The 19,939-nt window shown below is 42.1% G+C and overlaps 1 protein-coding gene across 2 annotated transcripts in view; it reads right to left on the reverse strand.

Moving 5' to 3' along the window:
* fam135b (family with sequence similarity 135 member B) overlaps positions 1-19,939 on the reverse strand; it is a 150,847-nt gene that overhangs the window by 70,823 nt on the left and 60,085 nt on the right. For both annotated transcript variants that reach the window (XM_061882637.1, XM_061882636.1), the window contains exons 7-8: positions 18,275-18,354; positions 3,026-3,168 (exon numbers count right to left, since the gene is read on the reverse strand). In XM_061882637.1, coding sequence (XP_061738621.1) covers positions 3,026-3,168; positions 18,275-18,354 — 223 coding nt within the window. The remainder of the gene's footprint in view (positions 1-3,025; positions 3,169-18,274; positions 18,355-19,939) is intronic.

Here is a 19,939-nt window from a genome sequence, read left to right on the forward strand (position 1 = left end):
GGTGCTAAAGACAGCTGCAATCCACCGCTTTCCATTCTTCTTTATAGTCTCCATTATTAAATGAACAAATTTAAAAAGAGTCAGCAACACAGATGTCCAAAATACCGTGTAGTTACGCCATTAAAGCAGACAACTTTTAGCCGCTAGTGGCGCAGCGCTAATATTTCCTTACAGTCCGTGACGTCACACGTACGCCTCATCATTCCGCGACGTTTTCAACAAGAAACTCGCGGGAAATTCCATCCATCCATCCATCATCTTCCGCTTATCCGAGGTCGGGTCGCGGGGGCAACAGCCTAAGCAGGGAAGCCCAGACTTCCCTCTCCCCAGCCACTTCGTCTAGCTCTTCCCGGGGGATCCCGAGGCGTTCCCAGGCCAGCCGGGAGACATAGTCTTCCCAACGTGTCCTGGGTCTTCCCCGTGGCCTCCTACCGGTTGGACGTGCCCTAAACACCTCCCTAGGGAGGCGTTCGGGTGGCATCCTGACCAGATGCCCGAACCACCTCATCTGGCTCCTCTCCATGTGGAGGAGCAGCGGCTTTACTTTGAGTTCCTCCCGGATGGCAGAGCTTCTCACCCTATCTCTAAAGGAGAGGAAACTCATTTGGGCCGCTTGTACCCGTGATCTTGTCCTTTCGGTCATGACCCAAAGCTCATGACCATAGGTGAGGATGGGAACGTAGATCGACCGGTAAATTGAGAGCTTTGCCTTCCGGCTCAGCTCCTTCTTCACCACAACGGATCGGTACAACGTCCGCATTACTGAAGACGCCGCACCGATCCGCCTGTCGATCTCACGATCCACTCTTCCCTCACTCGTGCACAAGACTCTTAGGTACTTGAACTCCTCCACTTGGGGCAGGGTCTCCTCCCCAACCCGGAGATGGCACTCCACCCTTTTCCGGGCGAGAACCATGGACTCTGACTTGGAGGTGCTGATTCTCATTCCGGTCGCTTCACACTCGGCGGCGAACCGATCCAGCGAGAGCTGAAGATCCCGGTCAGATGAAGCCATCAGGACTACATCATCTACAAAAAGCAAAGACCTAATCCTGCGGTCACCAAACCGGAACCCCTCAACGCCTTGACTGCGCCTAGAAATTCTGTCCATAAAAGTTATGAACAGAATGGGTGACAAAGGACAGCCTTGGCGGAGTCCAACCCTCACTGGAAATGTGTTCGACTTACTGCCGGCAATGCGGACCAAGTTCTGGCACTGATCGTACAGGGAGCGGACCGCCACAATAAGACAGTCAGGTACCCCATACTCTCTGAGCACTCCCCACAGGACTTCCCGAGGGACACGGTCCAATGCCTTCTCCAAGTCCACAAAGCACATGTAGACTGGTTGGGCAAACTCCCATGCACCCTCAAGAACCCTGCCGAGAGTATAGAGCTGGTCCACAGTTCCACGACCAGGACGAAAACCACACTGTTCCTCCTGAATCCGAGGTTCGACTATCTGGCGTAGCCTCCTCTCCAGTACACCTGAATAAACCTTACCGGGAAGGCTGAGGAGTGTGATCTCACGATAGTTAAAAAGCTCCTCGGCGGAAAGGCCCCGGGGGTGGAAGAGATCCGCCCGGAGTTCCTTAAGGCTCTGGATGCTGTGGAGCTGTCTTGGTTGACAAGACTCTGCAGCATCGCGTGGACATCGGGGGCGGTACCTCTGGATTGGCAGACCGGGGTGGTGGTTCCTCTCTTTAAGAAGGGGGACCGGAGGGTGTGTTCCAACTATCGTGGGATCTCGCGGGAAATTAAAAATTGCAATTTAGTAAACTAAAGCGGCCGTATTGGCATGTGTTGCAATGTTAATATTTCATCATTGATATATAAACTATCAGACTGCGTGGTCGCTAGTAGTGGCTTTTAGTAGGCCTTTAACTTAAAGACAGTTTACGTCCATTCCAGGCAGTTACTAATAAAAAGGGTAGTGTTTTCCCCGACTGTGTTAGATTCCGGTTTGGTGACCGCAGGATTAGGTCTCTGCTTTTTGCAGATGATGTGGTCCTGATGGCTTCATCTGACCGGGATCTTCAGCTCTCACTGGATCGGTTCGCAGCCGAGTGTGAAGCGACCGGAATGAGAATCAGCACCTCCAAGTCCGAGTCCATGGTTCTCGCCCGGAAAAGGGTGGAGTGCCCTCTCCGGGTTGGGGAGGAGACCCTGCCCCAAGTGGAGGAGATCAAGTACCTAGGAGTCTTGTTCACGAGTGAGGGAAGAGTGAATCGTTAGATCGGTGCGGCGTCTTCAGTAATGCGGACGCTGTATCGATCCCTTATGGTGAAGAACGAACTGAGCCGGAAGGCAAAGCTCTCAATTTACCGGTCGGTCTACGTTCCCATCCTCACCTATGGTCATGAGCTTTGGGTCATGACCGAAAGGATAAGATCACGGGTACAAGCGGCCCAAATGAGTTTGGGTCTCTCCCTTAGAGATAGGGTGAGAAGCTCTGCCATCCGGGAGGAACTCAAAGTAAAGCCGCTGCTCCTCCACATGGAGAGGAGCCAGATGAGGTGGTTCGGGCATCTGGTCAGGATGCCACCCGAACGCCTCCCTAGGGAGGTGTTTAGGGCACGTCCAACCGGTAGGAGGCCACGGGGAAGACCCAGGACACGTAGGGAAGACTATGTCTCCCGGCTGGCCTGGGAACGCCTCGGGATCCCCCGGGAAGAGCTAGACGAAGTGGCTGGGGAGAGGGAAGTCTGGGTTTCCCTGCTTAGGCTGTTGCCCCCGCGACCCGACCTCAGATAAGCGGAAGAAGATGGATGGGTGTTAGATTCATGTCAGCTGATCAAACCTTTTCTAACATTCCACACCACAAATCAGTACAAGTATGTACTATGATTTGCGCTGATATCGTTTAATATCGGTAGGCTCCAGAATGGGTATTGGAACTCTCTCTTTGGCTCGTCATGCTACTGACGGGCTTTCAGCAAACGGACCAACCCGACGTGACATCACTGAACGCAACAAAGGACACAAACACGCGTGTTTGAGGAAAATGTCAACCCGCATGACTCACCCTGTCTCCGTCCAATAGCAGGTGCACTTTGAAGATCACGCCGTCGTTCACCGTGATGTCCTCGTTTCTGTAAAGGATCTGAAATATCCGGCTGAACGCCGTGCCGTCGTAGACGCCCGGGGAGCTGAAGCTGCATTCGCCTCCTGCCGCCACAAAGGAACGTTGCATTCATTACAGCACTTGTACACTTTCAGGATGGGAGACGTTGATCACATGGATTATTCACACATTCACACATATCACTGATCACAACTGACTGCAGTTCCTAGTCTCTTTGGCAGCGTAACAAGGATGTGTTTGTTTGTGTCGACAAATACTCCCAATGGTCTAAGGAACCTGGGTGAAGATCTAAGAGACTTGTACAAACCCCGTTTCCATATGAGTTGGGAAATTGTGTTAGATGTAAATATAAACGGAATACAAATCCTTTTCAACCCATATTCAGTTGAATATGCTACAAAGACAACATATTTGATCAACTTTTTTTTTTGTAAATAATCATTAACTTTGGAATTTGATGCCAGCAACACGGAGAAGTTGGGAAAGGTGGCAATAAATACTGATGAAGTTGAGGAATGCTCATCAAACACTTATGTGGAACATCCCACAGGTGTGCAGGCTAATTGGGAACAGGTGGGTGCCATGATTGGGTATAAAAACAGCTTCCCAAAAAATGCTCAGTCTTTCACAAGAAAGGATGGGGCGAGGTACACCCCTTTGTCCACAACTGCGTGAGCAAATAGTCAAACAGTTTAAGAACAACCTTTCTCAAAGTGCAATTGCAAGAAATTTAGGGATTTCAACATCTACGCTCCATAATATCATCAAAAGGTTCAGAGAATCTGGAGAAATCACTCCACGTAAGCGGCATGGCCGGAAACCAACATTGAATGACCGTGACTTTCCATCCCTCAGACGGCACTGTACCAAAAACTGACATCAATCTCTAAAGGATATCACCACATGGGCTCAGGAACACTTCAGAAAACCACTGTCACTAAATACAATTGGTCGCTACATCTGTAAGTGCAAGTTAAAGCTCTACTATGAAAAGCCAAAGCCATTTATCAACAACATCCAGAAACGCCGCCGGCTTCTCTGGGCCCGAGATTATCTAACATGGGCTGTTGCAAAGTTCTGTGGTCTGACGAGTCCATATTTCAAAATGTTTTTTGGAAATATTCAGTATTGTGTCATTCGAACCAAAGGGGAAGCAAATCATCCAGACTGTTATCGACGCAAAGTTGAAAAGCCAGCATGTGTGATGGTATGGGGGTGCATTAGTGCCCAAGGCATGGGTAACTTACACATCTGTGAAGGCACCATTAATGCTGAAAGGTACATACAGGTTTTGGAACAACATATGCTGCCATCTAATCGCCATCTTTTTCATGGACGCCCCTGCTTATTTCAGCGAGACGATGCCAAGCCACATTCAGCACGTGTTACAACAGCGTGGCTTCGTAGTAAAAGAGCGCGGGTACTTTCCTGGCCCGCCTGCAGTCCAGACCTGTCTCCCATGGAAAATGTGTGGTGCATTATGAAGCGTAAAATAGGACAGCGGAGACCCCGGACTGTTGAAGGACTGAAGCTCTACATAAAACAAGAATGGGAAAGAATTCCACTTCCAAAGCTTCAACAATTAGTTTCCTCAGTTCCCAAACGTTTATTGAGTGTTGTTAAAAGAAAAGGTGATGACCTTATCTTTTTGAAGCTGAATATACGGAGGATGAACTGCTGCTTATAGAAGGTAGGACGAAGGAAGGGTGAGACGTTGGAGCAGACGAAAAGAGAGTGCGACTTATACATGTTTTTTTCCTTCTTTATTATGCATTTTCGGCAGGTGCGACTTATACTTTGGAGCGATTCATACCCCGAAAATACGGTATATCTAGAGCAGGGGTGCCCATTACGTCGATCGCGAGCTACCAGTCGACCGCGGGGGGTGTGTCAGTCGATCTCCAGCCAGGCTTTTAAAAAAAATAGACCTAAAAATGAGTGATCATCAATCTTCACCAAGACGTCACTTAAATGACATTCACGGTACCGGAGGGTCTTGTGAGATGACGCTGGCTGCTGCAAGATCATTATTATGAAAATATGACCGAGAGGAAGGCGAGAAACACTTTTTATTTCAACAGACTCTCGCGCCGTCCCTTCCGTCAAAACTCTAAAGGCCGATTGCACATTTCCTATCTTCACAATAAAAGCCCTGCTTCATGCTGCCTGCGCTAACAAAATAAGAGTCTCGGAAAGCTGGCGTGCACAAGTGATGTGTCTCTGTCATTTTTTCATAATAATGAACTGGCAGCAGCCAGCGTCATCTCACAAGACCCTCGGGTGCCGTGAATGTCAATCAAGCAAGCTACGGAATTTGCCGCCAATGTTTTTCTTGTAAAGTGTATGGAAGCTGGATGAATTAGATGCCAAAAACCAACCACTTTCATGTGGTATTGTACAGAAAGGACAACTTTTTTTCTCCTCCGTTTGAAAATGTGGGCGTTATCATCATTACTGTCTGATTCCAATCAATGCAAGTCATCAGAATCAGGTAATACACCAACTTATATTCTTGTCTTGGTGAAAGAAAGACATCTATATGTGTTACACATGCTTGTATTATCATGAAACACATTTAACTTGTTTACAAAAATGTCTCTTTCATAAATAAATAAATATAAATGATATATATAAATGAGGTAGATCCCCTCGAGTTGGTCAATTGAAAAGTAGCTCGCCTGCAGAAAAAGTGTGGGCACCCCTGATCTAGAGATGTTAGCATTTCTAAGTAAAAAATACAATAAAATATAGGACTTCTTTTAAGACTTTTTGGGCTGACATTGAGGGACACGGTATCACTCCTTGTGTTTCCTGCTTCAGTATTGTTGAAGTCTAACTTGTCATGTTGTGCTATTATGTTAGCATTTATTGTAAAAAGAGAAAACAGGCATTCTCAAGCAGGAGAAAGACAGAATCTGCATGTTTTAATAGCACATATAGTAAAAAGAAAGTTTACCCTGCGGTCTTTTCACACACAAGCGTCCAGCTGCGAGGCCCCGAGAGGCTTCTCTGACTCCCTGCTGAGGTGCTGTGCCTGTCTGTCTAGTCGGCCTTTCTCCACGGGCTTCCTCCTGATACTGCAGCATCAAGCGGAACGCCACGGCGGGGGTGAGAATGTGTGAAGGTGACTGCATAACCTTTGTGCAAGTGTGCTGACAAACCATCAGCGTTTGACTACTCTTAGATCTACGCTAGTAAAGCGCTGACACGCTCACAAAAAAATTGTTCTGCACTTTGCCATGTGTGAAAATAGACTTTTAAACTCGATTGTCCGGGACGATACTGATAGCGATTATTCGTATCAAGGAGGCCGATAAGTAATACTGTAATTGGTGCGGATATAATTTTGCAGTAAAACCTGTTTGAGCATGAATAGTATACCGTATTTCCTTGAATTGCCGCCGGGTATATAGTATGCGCCTGACTAGAATTACTGCCGGGTCAAACTCGTCACGTCACGAGTGACACTTCACCTGTCATCATTTTCAAAATGGAGAAGGCCGATTTCAATCATTTCGAAATCGCATAAAGGGAAGAAGATTAAGAGCTATTCAGTAGGATTTAAGGTCCAAGCTATTGAATATGCTAAAAAGAACAGTAAGCAGCTATGTTTTATTAATATACCGTAGCTGCGTGTGTCAAATATGAGTCATTAAATGACTCCCGCCTCCTGGTGGTAGAGGGCGCTAGTGATCCTTCTTGCGACTACTCGGCTGCAGAAGAAGTGACAACAATATTTTTCCTCTCGCTTGCACTTTTAACATGGGGGATTACATATCTAAAATAAAACAGTTTTCCAAACTGGACTTTCAATCGAAGCAGGAGGTAATAAAGGAAGATCTCCATCGAGACAGAGAGACTTTTAAAACTGAAGAAAGATAAGGAAGACTTCTATAAACAAGTTATCGATGCTTTTGATCAGAAGGAGCTGCGCATGGACTTCATTTATAAGTGAAGGTAAGACCATAATAACGTTTTGTTTTTTTTATTAAATATGCTTTTCATGATGGTATCCTTACATCACACTCAAATTTACCGCATGACTTTGGTAAACGCCAGAGTGAGTAGAGGTTTTAAAATAATTAGCGCATGCTTATCTTTACCGCATGCCTCTGGTAAACGCCGGAGCGAGAAGAGGTTTTAAATTAATTAGCGTCCCGGCGGCAATTCAAGGAAAAACGCAAAAAATTTAGCTCTTTGAAAATCATTCCATTAAAAGTAAAATTCATATCCGCTCTAAAAAAAAAAGAATATACAAACTACAATGTTGCCAGGAGTATGATTTTTATATACTAGTTATGGATTAAATAAAAGAAAAACTTGTCTTTAATTATCTCTGTCAAAATTGTCAAAAAATCATAAATCGAATTTTGTGAAAAAACTTTTTATTGTTATTTGAACACTATTTTAGGGTGCCCAAACTTTTTCCACTGAGGGGCCACAGACGGACAAATTCAAGTATGTGGCGGCCATTTTGCTAGATTACACCATTATTTTTTTCCAAACAACGAAAAAATGTAATTTTGGCAAAACGTTTGTGTGAACCCTGAAGAGCCAAAGTAAAACTAAAATGCTCCAGGTTAGAGAGCATCTGCATACAATGTGCAATAAGTATTTATTCAAGAAGAAGTATTTAGTTCTTTGAAAATCATTCCATTAAAGTATCAATTATATCTGCTCTAAAAAGAACATCATAAAAATTTGAATTTTGCTAAGAGTAAGATTTCAATATACTAGTTCTTGATCAAATATGAGAAAAACCTGTTTCGAATTATCTCTGTCATTTGTATTCAATGTTTTCTTTAAATAGTAAAGAAAAATTAAAGCTGCAAGCAGCGATGGACAGGACCGAGTATATAAGGAAGTGGCTAAGGAGAGGGAAGTCTGGGCTTCCCAGATATAAGTTAGAACAACACACTACTTTGTATTCTATTGTAGTTTTTTACCTTCAATAACATGTATACTGACAGATATAAGTTGGAACTATACACTACTTGTTATTTCAAATGTTGTAGTTTTAACCTTCCATAACGTGTCTACTGACAGATATAAGTTAGAAAAACAAGATGCTAACCGCCCATTGAAAATACATGGGTACGGCTATTAGCTACTATTAGCAAACAGATAGACCTACCAACTCGGCGCATAAAAGTACAGATGGCCTTAAAACGCCACAACAGTCAGGCACCCAAAATAAAGACTCGACATACAAAGGAATTCAATTGGAGCAGAAACATAGGAGGAAACGGGATTAAAACCCGATGCTAACCGCCCATTGAAAATACATGGGTACGGCTAGTAGGTACTATTAGCAAACAGATAGACTTACCAACTCGGCGTAATAGTAAATAATAATAATAAAGTACTATGTAATCTATCTATCTAATATCTTAACAACTCGGCCCTGATGGTCGGCACCTATAAGTTTACAATTAGTTGTAAAATGTTGGACGTTTTTTTTTACGATATCCAGGCAAACGACAACTTTAAAACATCCCGGCTTAGCTACGGCACCTGGCAGCCATCTTGGTATAAAAGATCACAGCCCCTCCCTCATAAATGTTGGTGCGTGCGCACCAGCAGCAGACGGTACGGGGGAAAAAAAGAAGAAAAAAAACCTCACTGTGGCTGTGCACGGTAGCCATCTTTGAAATGGTTTTCGGCGCAGCGGTTCTTTGAGGGCTGATAAAATCAAAACTGTAGCAGTAATTAAAACTCTTTCATCAACTTTTAATCAGAAGAGTTCAATCTCTCTCCTGTGGTAGTTTGAAGCTGAGACGACAAACGCGCTCAGAGGAGATAATGTTTGAAAAAGGTGACCGGTTTTTACAAAACTTTTGTTTTGAAGGGGGAATTGCAAACTTCCTGTTGATTTTTGCTGGGGATTGTCAATATATGAAATGTAGGTCTAAGTGAGACCTACATAGCGATTTTTGTTTCATGTCTCTACGACATTCCTACTGGAAGTTACAGGCAGTTTTGTCTGTGTTTTCTTCCTAGGAGCAGTTTTGTCTCTGTTTTATTCCTAGGGGGCGCTAGAGCACAATTTTGAGTTTTGGGGTTAGGTATTTTGATTAGATCGCAATTTTTGCCAGTACTGATGTGTGTCTAGTTTGGTGAGTTTTGAAGCATGTTAAGGGGGTCAAATTACAGCTCAAAGAGGAAAATGTGAGTGTTTTTACAAAACTTTTGTTTTGAAGGGGTAATTGCCAACTTCCTGTTGATTTTTGCTGAAGGATGTTAATTATTAAAATGTAGGTCTAAGTGAGACCTACATAGAGGTTTTTGTTTCATGTCTCTCCAACATTCCTACCGGAAGTTACAGGCAGTTTTGTCTGTGTTTTCTTCCTAGGAGCAGTTTTTTCTGTGTTTTATTCAAAAATTGCGTCAGAGCGCAATTTTGATTTTTGGGGTTTGGTTTTTTTACTAGATCGCAATTTTTGCTAGTCCTGATGTGTGTGTCAAGAGTGGTGAGTTTTGAAGCATTTTGAGAGGGTCAAAATACAGCGCAAAGAGGCAAAAATAGCATTTTTTTAGGCGAATTTTGCTTTGAAGGGGTTTTTGCCAAATTTTTGGGGATTTTTGCCGTATAAAGTAAAATTATGAAATCTCGGTCTAAGTCAGTCCTACATAGGGGTTTTGGTTTCATGTCTCTACGACATTGCTAACGGAAGTTACAAGCAGTCTGTTTTTTTTTTTTTCCTAGGGAGCGCTACAGCGCATTTTTGATTTTTGGGGTTTGGTTTTTCTATTAGATGGCAATTTTTGCCAGTTCTGATGAGTGTGTGAAATTTGGTGAGTTTTGAAGCATGTTCAGGGGGTCAAATTACAGCGCAAAGAGGCAAAAATTGCAATTTTTGCGAAAATTTTATTTTGAAGGGGTTTTTGCCAACTTCTTGTAGATTTTTGCTGGAAGAAGTGAGTGTATGAAAATTGGGTCTAAGTCAGACCTACAGAGGAGTTTTTGTTTCATGTAGCTATGACATTCCTAACAGAAGTTACATGCAGTTTTGTCTGTAATTTTTTCCTAGGGGGGGCTAGAGCGCAATTTTCATTTTGGGGGATTGTTCAAAGAGGCGTCGGAATAATAATAAATAAAGAATAATAAAACGCTCGAAAAACAATAGGTCCTTTGGCAATAAATAGTATAACGCTAGAAATTCAATAGGGTCCTCTGTCCTAAAGGGACATTCGGTCCCTAAAAACTGTCCAAAACAGTGAAACAAGATAGGCTCCAGCCACCCCTAAGGATATAAGCGATAGAAAATGGATGGATGGAATCTGTGATGTTATTGCCAAATATGAATGTCAGGGTCCGTGTAGAAGTTGATTTAAAAGTGCTTGAGTAAAACAGAAATCTTGCTCTGCATTAGTTTGAAAAGCCCCCCGGTGAGCGGTTGTGAGCGGGCCCCAGCACTAATGAAGGCCCCGAGCAGTTTTACAGCGCTCTTAAACACATGTTGAAAGTAATGAAGACTATCATGACAGCATACTGTACAACTTGCTGATATTAATAGTAGGCATGCTTGCAACACGTGCACACATCAAAAGATTATTGCATCATGGGACGCTTCCGTCTGAACATGTTTTTTTGGGGGCATTATCACATCCTGCACTTTAAAACTTGCTGAAATGCCCTTAAGCTTTAGTCACAGCCATCCTGTGGCAGAAATAATCTGCTTACACCGGCTGTGTGCTCGCCCATCAATAAAAGCCACTACAATTGCTCTTCATGAAAGTATGACATTCTGCCTTGAAAATCGCTACGTTATTGCCGGTCGATGGCCGTCGTTAAATGCTGGACTGGAGTGTTCGCCTCCGTCCGTCACACACAGCCGGCCGTTCGTCTGGGTCACAGGAATGAGATGACAAGCGTGCACTTTGCTGGCAGTAAGGGATTATTTCCTGCTAAATGTTGTTTTCTCCTCTCGCCGGCTGGCTGTCAGGATGCCTCGTGCATGACCTTGTGGAAGGAGCTGCATGGCGGGGGCGGGGCTTATGATCTGAATATGGATATGAATGTTTGATGCAGATTTCCTTTTGGCACTTTCCTTAATGAGACGCAGTGACTGAATGTATAAACGCGCTACATTATGGCTGATGTGAGGCCTATTTCAACCCTTTTTCAGGCTGCCCATACTTGTTCCACTGAGGGTGGACAAATGAAAATGTGGCGGCCACTTCAAAACCAGCAGAATATATACCGTATTTCCTTGAATTGCCGCCGGGGCGCTAATTCATTTAAAACCTCTTCTCACTACGGCACTTACCAAAGGCATGCGGTAAATTTAGGCCTGCCCTTATCAATTTGAGTGTGATGTAAGGATACCATCATGAAAAGCACATTTAATAAAAAAAATGAAGTAAATGAAGTCCATGCGCAGCTCCTTCTGATCAAAAGCATCGATAACTTGTTTATAGAAGTGTTCCTTATCTTTCTTCAGTTTTAAAAGTCTCTCTGTCTCGATGGAGATCTTCCTTTATTACCTCCTGCTTCGATTGAAAGTCCAGTTTAGAAAACGGTTATATTTTAGATATGTAATCCTCCATGTTAAAAGTGCAAGCGAGAGGAAAAAATAAACGATTGCTGCTTGTTGTCACTTCTTCTGCAGCCAAGTAGTCGCAAGAAGGATCACTAGCGCCCTCTACCACCAGGAGGCGGGAGTCATTTAATGACTCATATTTGACACACGCAGCTACGGTATATTAATAAAACATAGCTGCTTACTGTTCTTTTTAGCATATTCAATAGTTTGGACCTTAAATCCTACTGAATAGCTCTTAATCTTCTTCCCTTTATGCAATTTCAAATGATTGAAATCAGCCTCCTCCATTTTGAAAATGATGACAGGTGAAGTGTCACTCGTGACGTGACGAGTTTGACCCGGCGGAAATTCTAGGCATATGCTAATTATTTTGCGCAACGAGTTTGACCCGGCAAAAATTCTAAATATGCGCTAATAAAAATAATATTTTGCGAAACAAGTTTGACCCGGCAGTAATCCTGACCCGGTGGTAATGCGAAGCATGCGCTAATTATTCTGCGAAACCAGTAATTCTAGGCAGGCACATACTATATACCCGGCGGCAATTCAAGGAAATACGGTATTACTGTTTTGGTCCTTCACATGAGATTCCGATAGAATATATATTTTTGTGGTTGTATTGTGACAAAATATGGGAAAGTTCAGGAGTATGTATATTTTTGCAATTAGCTGTATATCTAAATGAGTGCTTTCAAAAAGAAAATATTATAATTAATCACACAATTGTGTTTACTCCAAGTAAATTACTTGTGTGTAACATTTAAAGAATATATTTTTTTAACCTTCCTTTACCATTTTTATACATTTTTGAAAAAGCTGCAGGGAGCCACAAGGGCGGCACTAAAGAGCCACAGGTTGCAGACCCCCAGCTTAAACCATTAAGTTTGACATATTAATAATAATGTTGAGGAAAAAAGAAAACAAATACGTTGAAGGAAAAAAGTGTTCCTGAGTCTGGCCGTTCTGGCTGGGATGCTGGACATGTACAGTCGAGGCCACACAACATCTCCAAACATGAAGACTAGTGTCATTTACTGTACTTGCCACCATGATAGACTGGAACATTCTTCAGATGCAGGCCTGATGTGTTTACTACACCAGGGAGGGAGGACTCTGTGACCCACTTTGGCTCCCAATCCAGCAGTTAAGAACCACTAATCTAAAGGATCTCTGAGTAAAGCTGTAAACTGCAGAGATATTGTAGCAGAGCTGATCTTTGCATGCCGTTTAATTTGTTTCTCATTGTTAGAAGCATGTTTTGAGGTAGAAATGTGGAGGTAGTCTACATCTGTGGTCCTTTGCTTTCTGAAAATATCACCCTCAGAACAATTTAGTGGCACAAGTTAGTCTTAAATTGGTATATTTGTAGTCTAGGATGTTGTTGCTTAAAGGATGCACGGCGATATTGGTCTTGTCTCAAAGTAGATGTACTGTATCAATATAGGTCTTGTCTCAAAGTAGATGTACTGTATCAATATAGGTCTTGTCTCAAAGTAGATGTACTGTATCAATATAGGTCTTGTCTCAAAGTAGGTGTACTGTATCAATATAGGTCTTGTCTCAAAGTAGATGTACTGTATCAATATAGGTCTTGTCTCAAAGTAGATGTACTGTATCAATATAGGTCTTGTCTCAAAGTAGATGTACTGTATCAATATAGGTCTTGTCTCAAGGTAGGTGTACTGTATCAATATAGGTCTTGTCTCAAAGTAGATGTACTGTATCAATATAGGTCTTGTCTCAAAGTAGATGTACTGTATCAATATAGGTCTTGTCTCAAAGTAGGTGTACTGTATCAATATAGGTCTTGTCTCAAAGTAGATGTACTGTATCAATATAGGTCTTGTCTCAAAGTAGGTGTACTGTATCAATATAGGTCTTGTCTCAAAGTAGATGTACTGTATCAATATAGGTCTTGTCTCAAAGTAGATGTACTGTATCAATATAGGTCTTGTCTCAAAGTAGGTGTACTGTATCAATATAGGTCTTGTCTCAAAGTAGATGTACTGTATCAATATAGGTCTTGTCTCAAAGTAGATGTACTGTATCAATATAGGTCTTGTCTCAAAGTAGATGTACTGTATCAATATAGGTCTTGTCTCAAAGTAGATGTACTGTATCAATATAGGTCTTGTCTCAAAGTAGGTGTACTGTATCAATATAGGTCTTGTCTCAAAGTAGATGTACTGTATCAATATAGGTCTTGTCTCAAAGTAGGTGTACTGTATCAATATAGGTCTTGTCTCAAAGTAGGTGTACTGTATCAATATAGGTCTTGTCTCAAAGTAGATGTACTGTATCAATATAGGTCTTGTCTCAAAGTAGGTGTACTGTATCAATACCCTCGGGTGCCGTGAATGTCAATCAAGCAAGCTATGGAATGTTTTTCTTGTAAAGTGTATGGAAGCTGGATGAATTAGATGCCAAACACCAACCACTTTCATGTGGTATTGTACAGAAAGGACAACTTTTTTTCTCCTCCATTTGAAAATGTGGGCGTTATCATCATTACTGTCTGATTCCAATCAATGCAAGTCATCAGAATCAGGTAATACACCAACTTATATTCTTGTCTTCGTGAAAGAAAGACATCTATATGTGTTACACATGCTTGTATTATCATTAAACACATTTAACTTGTTTACAAAAATGTCTCTTTCATAAATAAATAAATATAAATGATATATATAAATGAGGTAGATCCCCTCGAGTTGGTCGATTGAAAAGTAGCTCGCCTGCAGAAAAAGTGTGGGCACCCCTGGTTTAAAACAAAACCTATTTTTTTGGTTATAATGGCCCAATCAAATTCCAGACTTAAAACCAATCCAAAAGATCTGAAATGTGCCTTTCACAAACCCTCCTCATCTAATCTGACAGAACTTGCACTGTTTAGCAAAGAAGAAGGTGCAAACATTTCAGTGACTACTTGTGCAAAGCTGCAAGAGACAAAAGGTGGCTGAATGCTTTTGCACAAGAAATCATGTATCATTTTTTTTTTTACTTCACAGTTGTATGCCACTTAGTGTTGGTCTTTCACATATCATTCAAATAAAATACATTTCTGTTTGTGATGTGACAAAATGAAGACAAAAGTTGAAGGGCTATAAATACTATAGTAGGTGTAGTACATGTGTTTGCTGATAGTACGTGTCTCATAATTCATCAACATGGAATAATAATAATAATAAGTGTATGTGAGTGTGAATGTTGTCTGTCTATCTGTGTTGGCCCTGCGATGAGGTGGCAACTTGTCCAGGGTGTACCCCGCCTTCCGCCCGATTGTAGCTGAGATAGGCGCCAGCGCCCCCCGCGATCCCGAAAGGGAATAAGCGGTAGAAAATGGATGGATATGTTTCTTTTACTTTTTATTCATAGCTGTATGTAGAAGTGTCTGCTTGTATCTGCTGCTTTAATGTCTTTAATGTCCTCTGTGTTCTTTGATGTTTGATGTTTCCCTCTTACACACATGGAAGAGGGATGTGTACTATGGCTATGAGTTTTTTTTTTTTTTTTTTTTTTTTTTTCTTCCCTTGGCCTCAGTCTGCGCCCCCTCTCCAGGGCCCAGGCTAAGACCGATTTTTTTATTTTATTTTAATCTTCTATTTTTTTCTCCCCCCCTTGTTTACCTGTATCTCATCTTTTTTTGTAAGGGGCGCTGGAAGCCGGCAGACCCGTCAGCGATCCTGTTCTGTCTCCCTGTAATGTTTGTCTGATCTTGAATGGGATTGTGCTGAAAATTGTAATTTTCCTGAAGGAACTCTCCTGACGGAATAAATAAAGTACTATCTAATCTAATCTAATCTAATCTAATCTAATCTAATCTTCTCAGACAACATCATGTTTATATAATCGCCACAGTTTGGAAGGACCCTAATATTTCAAGTAAACTCGCACTGCAAAAACTGAAATCTAAGTAAGATTAAATATCTCAAATAAGGGTGATATTTGCTTGTTTGCTGTCTGAAAATATAATTTTTTCTCACTATTATTGAGTCTTTTACTTGTTTGAAGTGTTTCGGTCCTCAATGATGTCAGTAATATATTACAGCTTGTTGCTGAGATATATGAGCTAAATTAAGTAAAACATGCTTGAAAGTAGAATATCAACTGATGCAAAAGTGGGTCATCAACACTCACAAGTAGAAAACTACTTTTTTAATGTAATGATTTCTTATTTCAAGCATGAAAAAAAAAAGTCATGATGCCGAGTGCATATCATGATGTCAAGATAATGACACTAGCATTTACTTCATTTAGGAATATTTTTCAACATATTGAGCAAAAAGTACTCCTTTTTTTTTTCTACCAAGAAAAGTGCACTTATTAGTGAGACTATACTTATTTTAAGCTATTTTTTAAGCAACGACAAGGTTGCTTCTATTCGGGCAAATCTTTCTTGTTCTCCGTTGAGTTTTAATGTGGCCACTCAGTGCTCGACTGTGTTCTGTCACTTTGAGCCTGTGTCCATGCCTGAACTTACAGGAATAGTCGACAAGCTAAAACCCTCGTCATGTCCCACAGACCCAGTCCCCCCTCGCTTTTTTAAAGCAATCTGGGACACTATTGACTTGTCTGTTAGGAACATCATCAACAGCAGCTTGATTTCTGGCTGTGTCCTCTCTTTTTGTAAAAGAGCTTTTGTTGAGCCTTTGATTACAAAACCAAGTCTTGATCCGACAAGTTTGTCAAATTATCGGCCCATTTCCAAATTACCTTTTGTGTCAAAAATTTTGGAGAAATGTGTTTTGGCACAACTGCAGCCTTTTTTATATGAAAATAGCACTTAAGATCCATTTCAGTCTGGATACAAAGCTTTGCGCAGTACTGAATCTGCACTTTTAAAGGTTTTTAATGACTTGCTTTTAATGTCTGATTCTGGCAGCTCTGCCATTTTAGTGCTTTTAGATCTTCCAGCTGCCTTTGACACAGTCCACCACACAATTCTTTTAGAGCGCCTGAGAGACTGTGTGGGTGTCAGGGGGACTGCATTACAGTGGTTCACATCTTACCTGTCTAAGAGGTCCTTCTCTGTCAGGCTGGGGGACACCATCTCTTTTTCTGGCCCGCTTTACTGTGGTGTCCCCCAGGGATCTATTTTAGGCCCCATCCTGTTTGCTCTTTATCTCCTCACTCTTGGAGATTTTTAAGAAACATGGAGTGTTTTATCACTTTTATGCAGATGACTGCCAAATTTATATGGCGATTTCAAAAGGCCACGCCCCCTGACACCCCTTCTCAACTGTCTATGTGACGTCAAGGCTTGGTTAGCACAGAATTTTTTAATAATGAATGAGGGAAAAACGGAATTTTCAGTTTTTGGTGGGGCCCTCACTGACTTGGGATCATTGCAAAATGATGTCCGTCCCAAAGTCACCAGCCTTGGCGTCACTATAGACAGCCATTTTAAACTCGACAAACAAGTCAATGGCGTTTTAATATTGTGTTTTTATCATCTTCGTCTTTTAGTAAAGGTAAAACCGTTTTTATCTTTTAACCTTTTTGAATAAGTGGTGCATGCTTTTATTTGAAGTGGCCTGGACTACTGCAATGCACTTTATGCTGGCATTAGCCAAAAACCTCTCTCCTGGTTGCAGGTAGTCCAGAATGCGGCAGCAGGACTTTGAACAGGGGCCAGGAAACGCCAGCATAGAACCCCAATTCTTTCAGAATTGATTTTAAAAGATTGCTGTTTGTTTTTAAATCTTTACATGGACTGGCACCTCAGTATATCTCGGACCTCATCCAAATTCACTGAGGTCCGAGAGCTAGTTCCAGCTCGTGGTGCCCAAAGACCCGACTTAAGACCAGGGGAGACAGGACCTTCTCTGTGGTCGGCCCTAAGCTCTGGAACACTCTGCCGCTCCATGTTCAAACTGCTTCCACAGTGGACTCTTTTAAGTCTCGTCTTAAGACCCACTTTTATTCTTTGGCTTTTAACACTACTTGAGTTGTGTGGTCCTCTGTTCTCTGTTTTTTATACATTTTGATTTATATTTTACTGTTTTAATTGCTTTTACCCTTTAAAATTGTTTTTATATTGGTTTTATATTTATTTTTTGTTTTTATTCAGTCATTAGTGGAGCATAATATTGTTTTTAACATGGCTGTGCAGCACTTTGGAAACGTTCTTGTTGTTTAAATGTGCTATATAAATAAAGTGGACTGGATTGGATTGATTTTTGGGTTCACTGAGGTTAGCTAAATTTTACTTGTTTTGGAAAGTCTTGACAAGCCGAATTTTCTTGTTCTATTGGCAGATCGTTTTGCTTATTTCAAGTAAAATACCCCTCATTTTTGTCCTGTTTTTGAACACTGACTTTTTGCAGTGTGGGCCAGGCTGGATAGGGTTGCCAGTTTGAATAGTCCTGCCATAACCGAATGAGCTAGGGAAATAACTTGTCATCTCTCTAATGACGGCAGGCAGGAACCTCTACCAATTAAACATGTACTCAGTTGGCCTGTGTCCACACACACACACACACACACACACACACACACACACACACACACAGCCACGGGTAGCTAAAAATAACTTATTCCTGTGAATCATGCTGTCAGTGAATTGACTTCCAGGGTTGCTGGAGAAGGAGAGGATCAAAGAGTGAAGCAGGTTGCCATGAATATAAAAGTGGTCAGCTCTCACCTGCATTATCTTGAGTGGTCACTATCACCCTGTGGGGCACCCGGGGGGAGACCTTTAATCCTGTTCGTACCTGGTAGAACCTGAAGAAGAGGAACATTTAGGTTGGTGCACAAACACACTATTTAATAATACAACTCTAACATTTGACAACCAAATAATAAAACAAGGCGACTCGGTGAAGAATCTGTGTGTTATCTTTGACCCAACTCTCTCCTTTGAGTCACACATTAAAAGCGTTACTAAAACGGCCTTCTTTCATCTCCGTAATATCGCTAAAATTCGCTCCATTCTGTCCACTAAAGATGCTGAGATCATTATCCATGCGTTTGTTACGTCTCGTCTCGATTACTGTAACGTATTATTTTCGGGTCTCCCCATGTCTAGCATTAAAAGATTACAGTTGGTACAAAATGCGGCTGCTAGACTTTTGACAAGAACAAGAAAGTTTGATCATATTACGCCTGTACTGTATATACCTTTATATACATATATACATACATATAGGTTGATTGGCAACACTAAATTGGCCCTAGTGTGTGAATGTGAGTGTGAATGTTGTCTGTCTATCTGTGTTGGCCCTGCGATGAGGTGGCGACTTGTCCAGGGTGTACCCTGCCTTCCGCCCGATTGTAGCTGAGATAGGCGCCAGCGCCCCCCGCGACCCCGAAAGGGAATAAGCGGTAGAAAATGGATGGATGGATATACCTATACTGTATATACCTTTATATACATATATACATACATATATACCTATACTGGCTCACCTGCACTGGCTTCCTGTGCACTTAAGATGTGACTTTAAGGTTTTACTAATTACGTATAAAATACTACACGGTCTAGCTCCATCCTATCTTGCCGATTGTATTGTACCATATGTCCCGGCAAGAAATCTGCGTTCAAAGGACTCCGGCTTATTAGTGATTCCCAAAGGCCAAAAAAAGTCTGCGGGCTATAGAGTGTTTTCATTTCGGGCTCCAGTACTCTGGAATGCCCTCCCGGTAAAAGTTCAAGATGCCACCACAGTAGAAGCATTTAAGTCTCACTTTAAAACTCATTTGTATACTCTAGCCTTTAAATAGACTCCCTTTTTAGACCAGTTGATCTGCCGTTTCTTCTCTTTTTCTTCTATGCCCCTCTCTCCCTTGTGGAGGGGGTCCGGTCCGATCCGGTGGCCATGTACTGCTTGCCTGTGTATCGGCCGGGGACATCTCTGCGCTGCTGATCCGCCTCCGCTTGGGATGGTTTCCTGTTGGCTCCGCTGTGAACGGGACTCTCGCTGCTGTGTTGGATCCGCTTTGGACTGGACTCTCGCGACTGTGTTGGATCCATTATGGATTGAACTTTCACAGTATCATGTTAGACCCGCTCGACATCCATTGCTTTCCTCCTCTCCAAGGTTCTCATAGTCATCATTGTCACCGACGTCCCACTGGGTGTGAGTTTTCCTTGCCCTTATGTGGGCCTACCGAGGATGTCGTAGTGGTTTGTGCAGCCCTTTGAGACACTAGTGATTTAGGGCTATATAAGTAAACATTGATTGATTGATTGATAAAGACATGTGTGGCGCCCCCTGTTGGTTGCTTTGATAGACACGCTAGCATACATGTAATAGTGAGGGTATTTCTATTAGACTTATGGACAATTAGGAAGATGTTTTCCAACCAA

Source organism: Nerophis ophidion, linkage group LG21, assembly GCF_033978795.1.
Source record: "Nerophis ophidion isolate RoL-2023_Sa linkage group LG21, RoL_Noph_v1.0, whole genome shotgun sequence".
In the NCBI taxonomy this organism is placed as follows: Eukaryota; Metazoa; Chordata; class Actinopteri; order Syngnathiformes; family Syngnathidae; genus Nerophis; species Nerophis ophidion.